The sequence below is a fragment of the Macrobrachium rosenbergii genome, chromosome 4, assembly GCF_040412425.1.
Source record: "Macrobrachium rosenbergii isolate ZJJX-2024 chromosome 4, ASM4041242v1, whole genome shotgun sequence".
NCBI classification, from domain to species: domain Eukaryota; kingdom Metazoa; phylum Arthropoda; class Malacostraca; order Decapoda; family Palaemonidae; genus Macrobrachium; species Macrobrachium rosenbergii.
This window is the reverse complement of record NC_089744.1, coordinates 52,171,273-52,190,375: the sequence shown is the minus strand read 5'-3', so window position 1 is coordinate 52,190,375 and position 19,103 is coordinate 52,171,273. Positions and strand designations below refer to the sequence as shown.

The window sequence follows — 19,103 nt, the reverse complement described above, 5'->3', positions numbered from 1 at the left end:
GTTTAGTATGCAACCATCAGAAATGAAAAAATATCATTATCATATATAAATATTGGAATATATGACAGCGAAAAAAACTTATATAATTGTATAAAAATCACGCTGTAAGCACAACGGTTAAAGCTAATGAGTTAATTTTTTTAGTTGTATTGTACACTAAATTGCGATGATTTTGGTATATAACAAATTGTAAAACGATCAAAGCAACACAGAGAAAATATTATCACAAAATGATGCATGAATTTGTAACGAGCGGACGTAAAAAATGTTTTTTCAAAAATTCACCATAAATCGAAATATTGTGCTAGAGACTTCCGTTTGTTGAAAAATGAAGCTAATTGATTGAATATTACTAGACTGTAAGTGTTTTAGCTTACAATTGCAGTTTTCGACCATTTCGGTCGAGTTAAAGTTGACCGAAAGTCGAATTTTTTCTATTTATCGTGATTTATATGAAAATATTTCAAAATTGATAAAAGCTACAACCATGAGTTATTTTCTGTTGTATTGTACATGAAATTGCACACATTTTCATATATAAAACCTTATGTAACGACTAATATAAAACGGTGCAAATATTACGACAACGAGACGAAAGAATTTCTGAGATGTTCGGCCGAGTTACCGCGCAGACGTAAGGAAAATGCTTTTTTCAAAAATTCACCATAAATCGAAATATTGTGCTAGAGACTTCAAATTTATTGCAAAATGAAGGTAAACGATTGAATATTACTAGAATGTAAGAGTTTTAGCTTACAATTGCGTTTTTTGACCATTTCGGTCGAGTTAAAGTTGACCGAAGGCTGAAATTTTGGCAGTTATCGTGATTTATGTGAAAATATTTCAAAACTGATAAAAGCTACAACCATGAGCTATCTTCTGTTGTATTCTACATGAAATTGCGCACATTTTCGTATATAAAACTTTATGTAACGACTAATGTAAAACGATGCAAACATTACAACAACATGACGAAAGAATTTCTGAGATGTTCGGCCGAGTTACTGCGCGCAGACGTAAGGAAAAAGTTTTTTTTTTCAGAAATTCACCATAAATCGAAATATTGTGCTAGAGACTTCCAGTTTGTTGCAAAATGAAGGTACATGATTGAATATTACTAGAATGTAAGCGTTTTAGCTTACAATTGCGTTTTTTTACCATTTCTGTCGAGTCAAAGTTGACCGAAGGTTGAAATTTTGGCAGTTATCGTGATTTATATGAAAATATTTCAAAACTGATAAAAGCTACAACCATGAGTTATTTTTTGTTGTATTGTACATGAAATTGCACACATTTTCATATATAAAACTTTATGTAACGGCTAATATAGAACAGTGCAAAAATTACGACAAAATGACAAAAGAATTTCTGAAATTTTCGGCCGAGTTACCACGCGGGCGTAAGAAAAGTTTTTTTCAAAAAGTCACCATAAATCGAAATATTGTGCTAGAGACTTCCAATTTGTTGCAAAATGAAGGTACATGATTGAATATTACTAGAATGTAAGAGTTTTAGCTTACAATTGCGTTTTTCGACCATTTCGATCGAGTCAAAGTTGACCGAAGGTTGAAATTTTTTGTAGTCGACGTACGGTACGTCCACTTGGCACCCAACAGACAATTTTAGTCGACGTATGATATGTCCAGTAGGCGTTTAAGGGTTAATATTTCAAAATTAGTAAGTCATTTATCATAAAAATTAGTGAATGTTGCTCTATGGAAAAATTTGCAAATTGGTGAAAGTTCCCACGTAAAATTGAAAGACGTTCCACAAAAATCCTCGACAAAGTGAAGCATGAAAAAGTGAAGCACGTAAAAGTGGGGGTCCTCTGCTCTTGTGGTGCTGCACTCGGACCAAGACACAAGATCTTGGAATTGAAAGACCTTCCCTTTAAAGACAAAGCACAGATACTTCCTTGAAAGAAATGTACCAGGATGTGGAAGTACGCCTCCTACATGTCAATAGAAATCATCCATTTACCCTTCCAAATGGCCTCCAAGACTGAAATGAATGGCTCCATCAAAAACTGAGTAAAGTGAACTTGTTGAGACTGGAAATGAATTGGTTGGACGACTGATTAGTCGTCCAACCACAGGAGAACTTTGATACCTAGAACATGACTTCATCTTGCAAAAGACACCAACACACAGGTGAATACTTGTGGTGCCATATTTGGATTAAAGCACAGAGCTTAGAATTGGAAGACCTTTCCTTTGAAGACAGAGCACAGATACTTCCTCACCTCAGGATGTATTGGGACATGGAAGTGAGTGTCCTACACATCGAAAGAAATCATCCATTTGCCCTTCAAAATGGATGCCAGAACTGAACTGAATTACTCCATCAAAAAAGGGAGTATAATAAACAAACTTGTTGAGACTGGAAATGTCCGATGCTACCTGGTGAGAAACAGGCGATTACAGAGCTATTCCTTGTGGGTCAGCCAAGAGTTATTTTGTTCAATCTGAATGCCAATAACACTTAATGGCACACAGATAAAAGCTAGCTTCAACAGCTGGTAAGATTTTAATTAGGTATTCAGATACAAATTATTTTAGTGTTTAGATTATAAAAATTTTTGGCCTTCTGACTTAGTTATTGTTTTGTTCTAAACCAATCAATCAAACACTGCAAACCTGTATAACCAAACCAAATTAAACATGATAATGTTTATTTAGTTCATCAGCTATATTACTTATAACTTTCACCTGTAATTCCATATATATTTATCATACTTGAAACCCATAAACAAAGTTACATAATAGTAATTGTTATCAAATGCTCATTATTGGAAAACTGTTTTATGATGGATGGATACCAAAGTTACATAATAGTAATTGTTATCAAATGCTCATTATTGGAAAACTGTTTTGTGATGGATGGATACCAGACAGTTATAATGCATAGTGGTTAAATACAAAATAAACAAACAATTTTTATATAATACTAGGGTTCTACTCAACGTATTTAGTATCTCACTTTTTTAAATACTGTATTAAATAATCAAATTTTGAAAGTAGCATTCATACGGACCCACTAACAAACTCACTCACTCTGGTACTCTAAGGCATCTCAGTGACCCATGACTGCTTGCAACAGACCTCTCCACGTTTCCCTATTAAGTGCTGCATCTCTCCAGTTATTCTCAGGAACCTCCATTCCCAATTCTCTTAGATCTCTTAATGCATTATCTTTCCACCTCATCCTCAGTCTCCCCACAGGTCTTCTCCCTTATACTGATCCCTCCATAACCACTTTAGGCATTTTGCCCTCTTCCACTCAAGCCAGTTGTTAGCAGTCGTCTGGTTAAATCTCTTACGTCTTCGTTGTGTTTTCTTCTCCAGAGACCTTCATTTATGTTGTAAATGGGACCTGTTACTCTAAGCATAATGCTGTTTTGAAAAACCAGCAGTCTCTGTTGTTGACATTTAGTCAGCATCCAGGTCACAAGCATGTAAGACTACTGTCCTGATAATGGTTTAGAAAATTCTTAATTGGTAGACCTTGTGATGTTTCTTCTCTTTAAAAGATGTTGTACAGCATCTATTCCCTGCTGTAATTCTAGCCAGAACCTCTCAAACTTATATCTGGATGATAATATACTTCCTCACGTTCTCGATATTTACCTTAATTTTGTTGTTGCTGTTGTTGTTGGTTGTTCCTTGACAATCTCATCATTTTGGTGTTACTTTCACTGATCTCTAGTCCCACTCTGGCAGCAGTTTCTTTGAATGGTATATACAAATGTTCCATATCTTGTATATCTGTATCTATGAAATCAATATCATCTGCAAATGCAAACACTTTGGCAATGGTATCTCCCAAGATAACCCCACCCTCAGCTTCATCGATACTCCGCATAATTTTTCTAAAAATTAGATTAAACAACCATTCTTGTAGCATACCTTTACCAAGTTTATAAGCTTTTCTGGTATATCAAATTCCTTCATAATATTCCACACTGATGGTCTATGGATGCTATAATATGCTTGTTTAAAGTCTAAATAAACCTCCCACAAATCTATCAACTGTTGATCTTCCATTTCTGAATCCATACTGATATATGCCAAATGCTGTCTCTATGTGAGGTTCTAATTTATCTTTCATAATTTTGGCTAGCACTACCTAATAACAGGTTGGTAGAAGTGTAATCCCTCTATATTTAGCAGAGTTTGTCTTATCTCCCTTTTAATGTACCAGAATAATGTTGCCCATTCCCTATGTTCTTGGCTTCTCTTATGTTCTTCAAATCTTTATTATAAACTCAAAGATCTTTGAGTGTAATACCTTGCCATCATTCTTGAGGAGCTCAGCTGGTATGTTACCTAAACCAGGTGCCTTATTCTTCAGGCTACTGATTACATTCTTCACACCTCTTAGAGTTGGTTCCTCCACTCTCAAACCTGGTGCCTGCATATGTCTCCCTTCCATAGGATTTACTAGGTCTTCTCCATTCAACAGCTTGCAGAAATAGTTCTGCCACATCTCCAGTACTTGTCCCCCTGTACAGGCAGTCCCCAGTTATCGGCGGGGTTCCGTTTCTGAGGGTGTGATGATAACCGAAAATTGCTGCTGACCAAAAATTGGCGATTTTGGCAATTTTTGGGGGTTATCGGCGCCGAAAAGCGCCGATTTTTGGTTATCGGCGCCTCTGTTAGGTATGTATCGGCGCCAGTACCCAATTATCGGCACCGATAGGCGGAAATCGGCGATTTTCGGCGCTAGACAAGCGCCATAAAACCGGATCACTATTAACTGAGCCCGCCGTTAACCGGGGACTGCCTGTACTGTAATAATTTCACTGGCATCTTTCACTATTCTGCTTCTTGCTTGGTATCCATTCTTTATTTTCCTGATATCCGTATAGCCTTCCCTCATCCTACCATTTCTCATGTTTCTGTCCATGTTTTCCAGCTCCTCATTTAATGCATCTCTCTTCTTTCTACAAAAGTAGAAGAAATATGGATGGATGAATCATCAGCAGAAGTATAAACAGAATAGGTAGACTTGTGAAGAGGTTAAAATAGGAAAACAAAACCCTGAGAAGTATCACTAGACAAGGAGAAGGGATACCATGTTGTTCCTTCAACAAAACATACAAACAAGCTACAATTAATTTTACAGATGGAAAAAAGTCAAAAGCATAAAGTCTGCCTAACAGGCTTATGGCATACATGTCAAATACCTTACATATATCAAAGACAAGTCCTGCAGAGAAGATTACCAAACCTCAGTGAGATACAAGGGTCATCAGTAGGTCTTGTGTTATGGAACCTATATATTCCAAAAGAAGTAACTTGAATTTAAGATAATGCATAATGTGAGAGTTGAATTGGTTTTGAATACTAAAGTGATAGCAAAGATGAAACATCAGGACAGTGACTGAAAGGAATATATCCATCATCATTGCTTGGGATGGGATAAACTGGTGCACATATACCATAAGAGGGACAAGTGCAGGATTTAACAATTTCCATTAACATTACAGGAATGAACTGGCCCTTAGCCCTTCTTATAACACACCCAAAACGTCTACTTTCTAACTGGTAGATACTTCATGTCTCCACAAGCTGGTTTGTAATATGATATTCCCAATGTACTCCTGCCATTAATCATAGTTTATTTTCTTTTCAAGTACCCATGTCTGTTGCACAGAGTAGTAAAGGCCTTGTCAATGCACCAAACATTCTTCATATACCGGCAGTCCCCGGTTATCGGTGGACTCGGTTATCGGCGATCAGGTTTTACGGGGTTTGTCTAGCGACAAAAATCGTCAATTTTCGATGGTGAAAATTGTCGATTTCCGCTTACCAGTGCTGATAATTGGGTATTGGTGCCGATACATACCTAACAGAGACGCGATCTCCAGTTATAAGCGCCGATACCCAGTTGTTCTCGAAGCTGATAAGTGCCAATAACCGGGGATTGACTGTATACACTAGTGTGATACTCTTATTTCTGGGATATCTAGTAACCTCCTTCCATTTTATTAAGGCAGTTGCTTTTCTCTTTTTATTTTACTGCTAAATGCCAGTATCTTGACTAAGTGGTCTCATTCAGCTACTGTAATAGTGAAAAAAGACTAAGAAAAATTCATGCAACAGCTCCTTCAATTAGATAACTACAAACAGCAGTGAGAAAAGACAGAATTATTTGTGTTCAAGATTTCTCAACCAGACAACCGAAAAGTAGGAAACACAAAAGGATAAGAGTAAATCATGCACCAGCTCCCTCAACCAGAGAACTGACAAGCAGTAGTTAAACTATGGATCTGAAGACAAAAAATTTATAACTGAAGAGACACCATATGCCTCAACAAAACTTATCAACATTATAGTAAAAAGGCTTGGATTTTAGCTACCAAAGCAACAAAGAACCTGTGGAAAATCAAGGACAAAATATTAGGTCAGTCACTGGATTTGTTCTTCAATGAGAGGTGAATACTGGAGCAAGAAAAGGTTGGAGAAGCTAGAAAACTAAGCTGGGAGAGACGAAACAGAATGGAGAGGCAGAAAGCAATATGCACTGGGGGCTGAAGGGATCTACAAAGCAGCAATGTACCTTTAGTACCATATGCAAAATACAGCACAAGTCACAATGTAAGAGGTAACCACCTATAGAGAACGTCATTGGCAGAGAGGAAAAGGTTACGTAACAAGTATAGGACTAACCAACATGAAATCAGCAAAGGTAATTTTTACAAAATTGTAAAATATTTTCTTTGTTGGTCTACTCTTTAGAGACAAACTAATAGCTCTCATAAGACAATGGTTTTCATTCCACAGGGACACTTCTAAATTTTCACTTACATTGGTAGCTTCAGTTGCCTCCCCGAGTCCTGGAACTGAATCAATTTTATGAGTCATCTGTTTGTTTGTTTCTGAAAAACATTTAAGCATCTTCTGGATTTCAACTTTGTTGGTTTTGGAAGACTGACTCAACATATCCACTTCAGCAACTGAAAGACAAAATGTAAATTACATCAGGTTTTAAACATACAGAGAAAAAATGGTGATTCAAAATTCCCTTAACTTTTTTAACTTCTTCAGGAGCTAAACATTCAGCAAAGTGGTAAGCAAACCAGATAAATTTTTTCTTCATATGGGTATGATTACCAGTTAGTTAAATTATTACTCATACAGAAATAAATAAACAGTGAACCAAAGTTGTCCAGTTAATATTACTACCTCAACTTATATTTTAATCTGTTGATGAACTGAATCTTAGAGCAGTTCTTGACTGCTACTGTGTAAGATCAACATTAAACAGTCTATTTACATAAGGAATTTTAATATTAAAAATTTTGGAAATTATTCACCTGAGACTTAATTTAACAGTTTTAAGCAAGAAAACTTCATGTACTAGTCCACAAAAATATTTTTTTTGGTAATTAGGTAGGTTTCCTAGTCTTGACTATTGTCACTGAAACTAAAAATTCAGTATTCTCTCTGTACAGGCAGTCCCCAGTTATCAGCAGACTCGGTTATCGGCAATCTGGTTTTACGGCGTTTGTCTAGCGACGAAAATTGGCGATTTTCGTGCCAACATGCGCCGATTTCTGCTTATCAGCGCCAATAATCGGGCAATGGAGCTGATACATACCTAACAGAGGTGCCGAGCTCTGGTTATCGGTGTCAATAAGCGCCGAAAATCAGTAATTTTCAGTTATCAGCGATTTTCGCTTATCACCACACCATTGGAATGGAACTCCCCCCCATTAACCGGGGACTGCCTGTACGTGTAAAGATAAAGACTAAAGTAAATTCTGCACGACTTTAGATCCTGTCACTTTTAACCTCAACATCCCTTCAGATCATAAACTGTGTATTCTTAGTTAATTCCAAATTGATACCACAACCTTCTCTTTCACATTTACTGTATACACTGTTCTGACACTGAAAAGGAAGAGATAACGACAGTAAGCATCCAATATTTTGGCAGTTTAATAACATTACTGGAGTAAAACATGAAGTTTGAGACAGAAGGTATAAAATGTTGGTGCAAAGCAGTTGTATAAGAAAATCATTCAAGAATGGAGAAGGGAATGCCTGTCGCTTACATACAACACAGTATTGATTGGGGACAAAGAAGAAAAATTGCAGAAAAAAAAGTTTGTAAAAGGAGAAAGTTGTATGTAAAAGAAAACAATAACAATCATATGAGGGAATTGGAAACCAGAAATAATTAATGTTAATAATGATAGTGGGAGAGTGGAGGCAGTTGATTTGTATATGTAATTGGAAGAAAATATAATGGATGATGTAGGTAGGTAGAAGAGTTAGATACAAAATATGTGAAGCAAAGAGGGGAAAACAGTGTGTGCAAAAGATTGGGAAGAGACTTGGAGTATCTTATAAGAATGTAAACAGCTATAGTTTATGAAAATGGAGTGTGGGTATAGAATGTCAATGAATGAATGTTGGACCTACTGCACTATGATAAATTGTTTGTGTAGTATAGGTGGCATGAGCAGAATTACAAAGGGTGTGATAATTTAGAAATGTTCAGATGCCAGAACAAAATACAGTACCTAGAATGTGTTTAATAGATTAAATGAGACATACTGGAAAAGATTGGCCTTAACATCCAGAAAGCATGAATGATGGTGCAAGACAAAAGTGAATGCTGCAGCATGTGGAGGTGGTGTTTGTGTCCTGCTGATGACCCTTGTATATAATTACAGCATAATAGAATACCCTGTAGCCAAAAATGTAAGAATAACCTTAAAAACTACCAAATTAAAAAGAAATTTGTATTTTTCCTAACATAAAAACCTACACTTTCATATATAATATATGGAGTAATCTGCGCTTGTCTCATTTCGGCTGTTACTGAATCATCTCTGGAAAAAAAATCCCAAAGCTATACCTGGGTCACAAGTGACCTGGATCAACTTGCCCTTGTCCACTGTGTGAGTCAGCCCATACGCAGGTACACTCCTCCTCCTAGAAGGAGTGAGTATTCGAAACTATGTGGGGAGGTACGAGGAGGGTAAATTTACTTATATAGAAGTATAGGTTCGTATGTTACGAAAAATACACACTTCTTTTTAATTTGGTATTTGTTCCAACAAGTACGCAAACCTATGCTTTCATATATACGGAGCCTCATCTGATGGCGGGAGGATGATCTCTCTCAAGTAACCTTGTGGAAGTGTTCCCACAAGGTACCCCAATGGCATGCACAGGGTGTATGCTGTGTGTACTGCACTTACTACGGGCCTCATGATGCTTCCAATGACACCTTCCCCCCTCCAGACAGAGCTCCCCTGGGGCCTTACCCTGTCATATGCCCTGCTGCGCTGCTACTACCAGGCCCAAGGTGAGGGTATCTGAGGACTTGCATGCTATATCCTTGCAGTAGAAAGAGGTGAATGTCATCTGCCTCTTCCAGACCGCAGGTTGGAGGACTGCTGTGGTCAAAGTGGTATGCCCTCCTAATCACCTCTATCAGCCAGAAGGAGATGGTGCCCCTTGAAATTTCTCACTTCTCTTGACCTGTACTTAAGAAAAGTCTCCGACAGGCTGGTCTGTGTGGAGGGCTGTATGTTTGAGGTAGGCTCCCAGGGCTCTCACCAGGCATACTAACACCTCTTCCTATTTACCCCCTAAGAAGTCCTTTAATGAGGGGATCGAAAAGCCATCAAAACTTGGGTCGTGTGCAGAGGGGCTCTGGGTCTTCATCACAAACTCTAGGAGGAGTGTGAAGCCAATCGACATCCACCCATGGGTGTGGGTAATGTCGTATGAGAGGGCATGCAGTTCCCCCACCCTCTTCATTGAAGCCAATGCCAACAGAAAAACTGCTTCAAGGGTCAAGTCCTGGTCTGACGCCCTTCTGATTGGTTTGCAAGGCGGTTGTCTCAGGGAGGCCAGAACCTTGGTTATGATCCACTCAGGGGGTTTTAATTCACTAGAGGAAGGAGCAACTCTTCTTGAAGTTTCTGATCACGTCTGACAGGTCCCATGATACTGAAAGGTCTATGCCCCTCAGTTTAAACACTCGAGCCAGGGCAGCCCTATGACTTTTTATTGCAGACAAGGAATGGGACTCCTCTCGATGCAGGAAGAGAAGGAATTCTGCCATATCCCTCAAAGCTGTTTTGAAGGGATGGAGACCCCTCCCATTGAACCAATGAAGGAATACCTTCCATTTTCCCGGGTACAGACTGAGGGATGAGTCCTTGAGGGGATTAGCGATGACCCCTGCAACTTCTCCTGAAAAGTCTTTCTTTTTAAGGAGTTGCTGGATAGCCTCCACCCATGAAAATGGAGGGAGGCCATTGCCTCATGGTAGTGCACATCGTGTTCTTGCTTCAGCAGGGTGGGAGTAGGGGGAAGCTGCTTCAGCAGGGTGGGAGTAGGGGGAAGCTGCCTTGGTATGTCCACTAGCAGGTGGAGAAAGTCAAGTGTCATTCTCAGGCCCTGCAATACAAACAGCCTGCTGACGACTTTCCTAAGTTGGCTGAAGAGGGGAAGGCATACACATCCAGGTTTTCCCATGGGTGTTGGAAGGCATCCTGCAGGACAGCACTTTGGTCAGGGACCAGGGAACAATGTGGGGTAATCTTGTTCCTTGCCGTGGCAAACAGGTCCAATGTGGGGCCCTCCCTCAACTTGGGTAACTTTCCACTAAGCTCTGTTCTAATATCCATTCTGTTCCCAGTAAAGGCAGTGCCCGGTTATCGGCGGGGGTTCCGTTCTGAGGGTGTGATGATAACCGAAAATCGCCGATAACCGAAAATCAGTGCCTCTGTTAGGTATGTATCGGTGCTGGTAAGCGGAAAGCAGCGATTTTTGGCACCAAAAATTGCTGATTTTCATCGCCAGACAAGCCCCATAAAACCTCATTGCCATTAACTGAGCCCGCCGTTAACTGGGGACTACCTGTATTTGGTCAACCCTGTTTGGTTGGTCCATCAAAATGTTCTTCTTCCTGGGGGTGTACCTGGCTGCCAGCACCAGTCCCCTGATCTCAGACCACTCACACATTTCCACTGCTAAGTCGTTCAGGTCGCGGGAAATTGTGCCTCCTTGCTTGTTTACGTATGTGACCACTGAGGTGTCACTTGTGACAACCATGGACTTTCCTTGGAGGAGATCTCGGAAGTGTTGGAGTGCCAGTCAGACTGCTCACATCTCCAAACCATTGATCTGTTGCTGATGCTGCTCCTCAACCCATGTCCCGGAAACACACAGGCCACGCAGGCGGGCACCCCAACCCCTTCAGGATGTGTCTGAGTATACCAGCATCTCCTGGGGCAGACAACTTAACTGTACCCCACGCAGGTGGTTTTCTGGGTCCCTCCAACACTGTAGATCCTCCAGTCCCTTTCTTGTCACCAGGTGGCCCACCAGTACTTGCCACTTCTTCACTGGCTGGCCATGGTTGGACAGGATTTGGTTAACTTCTGTGTCGATCACCATAGCCAGGTACTTGATCCTCTGTTTTGGTACTAGGTCTGACTTTATGGGGTTGATCAGGATTCCCAAGTCCCTGCACAAATCCAGAATCTCGTCCTTGGCCTTTGCAGCTTTCTCTGACACCAGTTGAAACATTCGGGTGAAAATCCAGGGGACTGTTGCGAGGCCAAAGCAGAGGACCCTGAATTGGTATGTGACCTCCTAGGAGACAAACTGCAGGAACTTCCTGAAGGAGAGGTGTATTGGGATGTGGAGATACGCATCTTGCAGGTCTAACGAGACCATAAGTTTCCTTCCCTGATCACCACCAAGAACGACTGCTCTGTCTCCATTTTGAGCAGTGTCAGTCACAGGAAGCTGTTCAGGGTTGACAGACCTATGACAGCCTCCATCCACTCGATGCTCTCCACCAGGAAGAAGTGGTTGCAGAAGCCCAGTGTGTTGTCCTTTAAAACTTCTATTACTCCCTTCAGTAGAAGTTTTAGAGAACAACACACTGGGCTTCTGTAGCAAGTCTCCCATCTCCTGCTGCAGGGCCCTCCCCCTGGGCAAGTCACTCTGGTAGGAGGGGAACTCAAACTATTCTGATGCCAACAGTGGCTTTTGCTCGAAGGGGAGGACGTATCCCTTCCTGAGAGTTTGGACATCCACTCCTCTGTCCCCGTACTGCTGCCACACTACCCATTTGTTCCCCAGACAACCTCCAACCTTCAGCAGGTCTGGGGTTAGGAGGCTCCAAGTCTCATCTAGAACCTGCTCTCTTCGCCATTCTGTTACGTCTTTCAGTTCGGAGGGGCTGAGTGGCATGGAATGCCTGGCTGCCTCCTTCCTAAGCTTTCCCTTGGGGGGCTGCATAGCCCTGTTGCCGAAATTGCGGAGGAAATGACGGTCTTGCAAAAGTGGAAGCCTACCTCAGCCCTTCAGGGCCAGTGAACCGTGCTCTCAGGACCGACCTAAGCGAGACCAAGGAGGGGGAATCCTTTAGTGTCTTCTCTCTTCTCCATCACCACTTGGCTCAATACAATGTCAAAAAAGATCTGGTAACACTGGGCCGGGCACTCGGAAAGAGGCGCCATGTCCCATATAGCTACAGCATAACTACAAGAAGTGGAGAAACACGACTGGCAGTGGGCACTTGGCACTCGGAAGCAGGCGTGCCATGCCAGGTTAGCATAATTTCATAGTATCGAATGGCAAATAAGATCTGATAACACTGCATCCGGTGCTCAGAAAGAGCCGCCATGTCCCATATAACTACAGCGTAACTATGAGAAGGTTGTGGGCTAGTAGTGGCCTTCTATATTGCCTAAATGGAATTGGATCTGAATGCCGACCCACTTGTAGGGTTTTAAGCGGCCTACAAGAATCCAGGAATCACTTCCTGTGTCACCTGTCCGTGTCTGAATCATTGGAACTGACATCACTGCAGGGCCTTTAGTGGCATGGTGGTTGAGTCGTGGGTTGCCTCTATATAAGCGGGAGTCTTGCAGCAGAGGGTAGGCCTGATCGCTGACAAGATATACACAAGTGCTCTTGCCTGCCATTTATATGATAATTATCATAATGTATGATTAAACTGCCATTTGTATGATAATTATTGGAATGTATGATTAAACTGCCTCTGGTACGATACCTTCAACTATCGTACGTTTATGTGACAATCTGAGGTATCTGTACAAAAACTTGGTGAACTCTTAATGAGATGCCTTTTCAATGACTGTCTGACGGCACTTGGGATCGTGCCATGGGCTCAAATAAGGGAGCAAGTACCCATGTACAAACCACATCAGCCTCCTTTGGACTTGGTACGTCTTCTCCCAGGGTTGGGGGAGCAGGACAATGACACTAGTCCTACTGACACGTGGGACTGTACAACAGGTGTGGTTGAAGGGGCGATCACCCATGGGCAACAACACCAACCTCCCTTGGACCTCCAGTATGACTGCCCCCAGGTTTAGGGAAGTATGACAGGGACCTTTGTCTAGGATAATCGGCATGAACAAATAGCCACCTCCTCCACTAACACTGCATTGTCACTTGTCACCTTGCAGGAAGTGGTGCCGTCTGAATACGTTTACCATTAATGCATTCAGTGATGCACTTAACTCAGCCACTGAATCCACTAATAGGTTAATTTTCTTGACAAACCTAGACTCTAGACTGGCAATAGCATCAGGTACAGAAGTGAGGGAGCCAGGCGTGGGGGTAGGTGAATTAAAAGTAGGAGGGCTAGTAGCAGGAGAAAAATCAGGAAGAGGGGAAGAAGGAATAGCAGAGCTATCTTCTAACCTAGGCTAAGATGGAATTCTAGGCTATGGGAAGCTTGTTTCTCAGCTCTAGAGGCCGTTTTCCTCTTTCTATCCCTCTCTAATTGTCTGGTTGAAATTAAGTACCTTCTACTTTTGCTAATCATTACATTTAGAACAAGTTTTCTCCCTACTATATTTCTGCCCACTACATTTACTGCAAATTGTATGAGTATCATAAGAAAATCTGATTAAACTGGTTTGCAACTTGCGCTACAATAGCAAAACTAGGTGAACCTGAATCAGACATAATAATAACCAAAGAACTAGAAAAAATTATCTTGAACTATTAAAGCTTGAAGGCTAGTCAAATAAGCGATAATACTTCACCGAAATCCTGCCATACAACCGAAAATCAGGAAACAAAAGCTAACCCCCAATGTTACTCGAGAGCTGGCAGAAACACAATGAAGATACCTGCTAAGTTGTTTCCAGTATTCCTGGTAGTGGGTAGGGCCTGTCACCTACATTAAACAATTGAAGCGCTACCGCGATTTTTTAAATCAAAGCTGCCGCACAGTTTGAAACTATAGCTATGTAATTACAGTGCTTGGTAAGTTACTTATATGAAAACAAGAACTGCAAAAACTGCTGATCACTACTCAAGACAAACACGTGAGTGAAGGCCAGAGCTGAAACAAAGTTGCTGTCATCCCCCAACAAAGAACATTGAGCAACAGCTCGTTGATGAAGTAATCATATTTGTACTGTAAATGAAAATTTAAAGATTTAAGAATTTACAATATGATCTTTAGTTTCCTCTACACTTCCAACTGTGTGCGCATATTGTGCAACTTAATTTTTTTCACATTTTTCTCAGCTGCAGATGATGCTGTCTGCAGTTTGTAAATGTGTGAGTGACTTCTCTTTTAACTTTACTTATAACTGATTTGTGTATACAGAATTGTATTTTAATGATTAAATATTCAACAGTGTATGTGAGTTTTATGCATTTAAGGCCAACTGCTCTCTTGTAGTTTTCAATACATTTCTAGCCTATGCAAGTCATCAGCAGGTTTATACAAAGCTCCAAATAATATTCCATTCAATTATTGATAAAAATTACATATTTAAATTCAAGGGTCAACTGTGCTAGTGAAAAACTTTGCAGTTTCCGTTAACTGTTAATTAACCATGTCCATTCCTTAATACTTCACAAAATGGATAAAATAAGGCCCTTGTCTTGATTGTAAATCTTGACATACAGTAAACCCCCCATATTCGCAGGAGATGCGTACCACACACCCCCGTGAATAGCTAAAACCTGCAAATACTTAGAACCCTTCTAAAAACACTTAGAAATGCCTATTTTGATAGTTCAAACACAGGAAAAAAAACTAAAAATCCTTATAGAGGTATAATCCTACTTATGATGGGGTTAGGTTCCAAAAAACCCATCGTTTGCTTGAAAAAAACGTATCTCGAATATAGCCTAGCCTACACTAGGGTATTCAGTACCATGTATACAAATATGGTAGCCTAGCCTACACGATAAAGTATACTCTATACATACACAATATAGTAATTATTAATACCAGCTAATTCTGGAAGTTCATGCGGAGTGACTTATGATAATTCAATACAAATAGAAATTGAATAACAAACAAGAGTTAGCTTAGCCAACACTATGGTATATCGTATACATGTACGGTAGCCTAGCCTACATTATTCTGTACTCTATGTTCACATATACAAAAATCAACATAACGAATATGCATCTTTTCCATGGATCTTTTAAAATGTTATGCCTTAATTCACTGTATCGAATAATATTGTATACAGGTAAATTCTTATATTGCTTTTGTGTTATAAATTGCGATCAATGTTTTGGTTTGGAAATCGTTTACGCAGTAATTTTATTTTGCCGTATTTCACTCAGTTCAGAGTGCTTTTCTTGCTTCTAGATAGCATAAATGAATCTCTAGATACTTTACTTATATGGGGCAAGGTTATTTTTCGTTATACGAAGTGTTTGTAAGTCAAAATACAACTTAAATACGTCTCATTGTGAAATTTATTTAGCTATTTTTCCGTTAATAGATGAGTCGATGACGTTGGTCGTTTGGAGGCGTTTGTTTGTGTAAAAAAAAAATCAAGATTCCGTTCACTATTTTCATTTGATTTCATCATAAGACGAGCTTTACGTATTTATCGTTTATCCGCGTAAAAATAGCAGTAATGTGTTCTTTCATGCCCAACAGTTTTGATTAATCCTTAAACGCCGAGCCTCTATTTACAAAAGTGTCTGCCGTATGCCAGCGGCGTTCGGGAGTTAGCGCCGAAGCGGAAAAAAGTTTTTTAAAAAAAATCACAGCACGCTTAGTTTTCAAGGTTGAGAGTTAATTTTTGGCTCCTTTTTTTGTCATTGCCTGAAGTTTAGTATGCAACCATCAGAAATGAAAAAAAATATCATTATCATATATAAATATTGAAATATATGATAGCACGACAAAAAATTTCATACATAATTATATACAAATCGCAATGTGAGCAAAACGGTTAAAGCTAATGTTATTTTTTTTCTTTGTATTGTACACTAAATTGTGATGATTTTGGTATATAACAAATTGTAAAACGATCAAAGCAACACAGAGAAAATATTATCACAAAATGATGCATGAATTCATAACGCGCGGACGTAAAAAAAGTTTTTTCAAAAATTCACCATAAATCGAAATATTGTGCTAGACACTTCCCGTTTGTTGCAAAATGAAGGTAATTGATTGAATATTACTAGACTGTAAGTTTTTTAGCTTACAATTGCAGTTTTCGACCATTTCGGTCGAGTTAAAGTTGACCGAAGGTCGAATTTTTTCTATTTATCGTGATTTATAAGAAAATATTTCAAAATTGACAAAAGCTACAACCATGAGTTTTTATGTTGTATTCTACATGAAATTGCGCACATTTTCATATATAAAACTTTATGTAACAACAAATATAAAATGGTGCAAACAAGACGAAAGAATTTCTGAGATGTTCGGCAGAGTTACCGCGCGGACATAAGGAAAAAGTTTTTTTCAAAAATTCACCATAAATCGAAATATTGTGCTAGACTTCCAGTTTGTTGCAAAATGAAGGTAAATGATTAAATATTACTAGAATGTAAGGGTTTTAGCTTACAATTGGGTTTTTCAACCATTTCGGTCAAGTCAAAGTTGACCGAAGGTAGAATTTTTTCTATTTATCGTGATTTATATGAAAATATTTCAAAACTGATAAAAGCTACAACCATGAGTTATTTCTTGTTGTATTATACATGAAATTTCACACATTTTCATATATAAAACTTTATGTAACGACTAATATAAAACGGTGCAAACATTATGACAAAGTGACAAAAGAATTTCTGAGATGTTCGGCCGAGTTACCGCGCGCGGACGTAAGGAAAGTTTTTTTCAAAAATTCACCATAAATCGAAATATTGTGCTAGAGACTTCCAATTTGTTGCAAAATGAAGGTAAATGATTGAATATTACTAGAATGTAAGGGTTTTAGCTTACAATTGCATTTTTCGACCATTTGGTCGAGTCAAAGTTGACCGAAGGTTGAAATTTTGGCACATCGTGATTTATATGAAAATATTTCAAAACTGATAAAAGCTACAACCATGAGTTATTTTTTCTTGTATTCTACATGAAATTGCACACATTTTCATATATAAAACTTTATGTAACGACTAATATAAAATGGTGCAAACATTACGACAATGTGACAAAAGAATTTCTGAGATGTTTGGCCGAGTTACCGCGTGCAGACATAAGGAAAAAGTTTTTTTAAAAATTCACCATAAATCAAAATATTGTGCTAGAGACTTCCAATTTGTTGCAAAATGAAGGTAAATGATTGAATATTACTAGAATGTAAGAGTTTTAACTTACAATTGCATTGTTCGACCATTTCGGTCGAGTCAAAGTTGACCAAAGGTTGAAATTTTGGCACTTATCGTGATTTATATGAAAATATTTCAAAACTGATATAAGCTACAACCATGGGTTGTTTTCTGTTGTATTTTACATGAAATTGCGCACATTTTCATATATAAAACTTTATGTAACGGCTAATATAAAACGGTGCAAAAATGATGACAAAATGACGAAAGAATTTCTGAAATTTTCGGGCGAGTTACAGCACGGATGTAGGGAAAAAGTTTTTTTCAAAAATTTACCATAAATCGAAATATTGTGCTAGAGACTTCCAATTTGTTGCAAAATGAAGGTAAATGATTGAATATTACTAGAATGTAAGAGTTTTAGCTTACAATTGCGTTTTTCGACCATTTCGATCGAGTCAAAGTTGACCGAAGGTTGAAATTTTTTTTAGTCAACATACGGTACGTCCACTCGTCACCTGACAGACAATTTTAGTCAACTTACGATACGTCCAGTCGGCGTTTAAGGGTTAAAATACTTTCTCTCCAATTTTAATTACAGTCGAGTTTCATCCATGTTGCTGATGCATGACGATTTATAGTCACTAGCAGCTTGAACATTGTTTTCTCAGCTTCAGCTACAACTTGCAGCTTAAATGTAGCAGTACATTTCCTTTTATCCATACCAAATAAGGGTATAATGTAAAAATATATGTCCTATTCTCCTTAACGTCATTTGTACTATAACCTACGGTAATTGTGTATTACTGTACGATGGTTGAAATACAAGCAAAATGGCTGTTGTTATCCGATTCGGTGGCAAGCAAAACAACAGTTTCTTGGTCGGTTGTTTATGGCTGTACACATTTACGCAAGTGTAGAAAGTTACTAACAATACTTTTATTGTTCTCTTTTACTTTTTTAACTAGGGGATGAGATAAAGAGATGGAGGAAAAGAAGTTGGTCTATTGTAATCTGGTCTCTCTCGCTGCCTGATTGTACACTGCTGCCTGCACCCACGCGAAATTTTAAAATATTTTATAAATACTGTCGTATCGTTATTAATTGCTTACCCCATTGCAATATCGAATTATAAGGCACTACCAGAGTATTTTAATAGTTTTATCACAAAAACTGCATTTAGTCATGAAAATGAGATGAAAATACAGTAATTAGTGCATATTTCTCAGTGAAAAATACCACAAATGGGAGAATTTTCAGCGAATAATGCGTATATATGTTCCGCAGAGAAATCCGCGAATCGTAAGACCGCGAATACAGGGGGTTTACTCTATTGTTAAAGATATTCTGAAAATCCCTCAGCTTTACAAGGACTACTCCTCTGAAACTGAGAGCAGTAGTTATTTATAAGTATTTTGTGTGTATTTTTAACAGTACATCAAGATTTACAACCAAAAACAGGAATTATTTTATCCTCATTTTAAAGAGCATGATTGTTATTCATAGTCTTCACTTCATATAAAACTGTACCCACTACATAAA

General features: G+C 38.8%; 1 protein-coding gene across 1 annotated transcript in view; it reads right to left on the bottom strand.

Annotated features, from left to right (window-relative positions):
* Tmem214 (Transmembrane protein 214) overlaps window positions 1-19,103 on the bottom strand; it is a 111,328-nt gene that overhangs the window by 49,809 nt on the left and 42,416 nt on the right. The window contains exon 9 of the mRNA XM_067097158.1: window positions 6,810-6,958. Coding sequence (XP_066953259.1) covers window positions 6,810-6,958 — 149 coding nt within the window. The remainder of the gene's footprint in view (window positions 1-6,809; window positions 6,959-19,103) is intronic.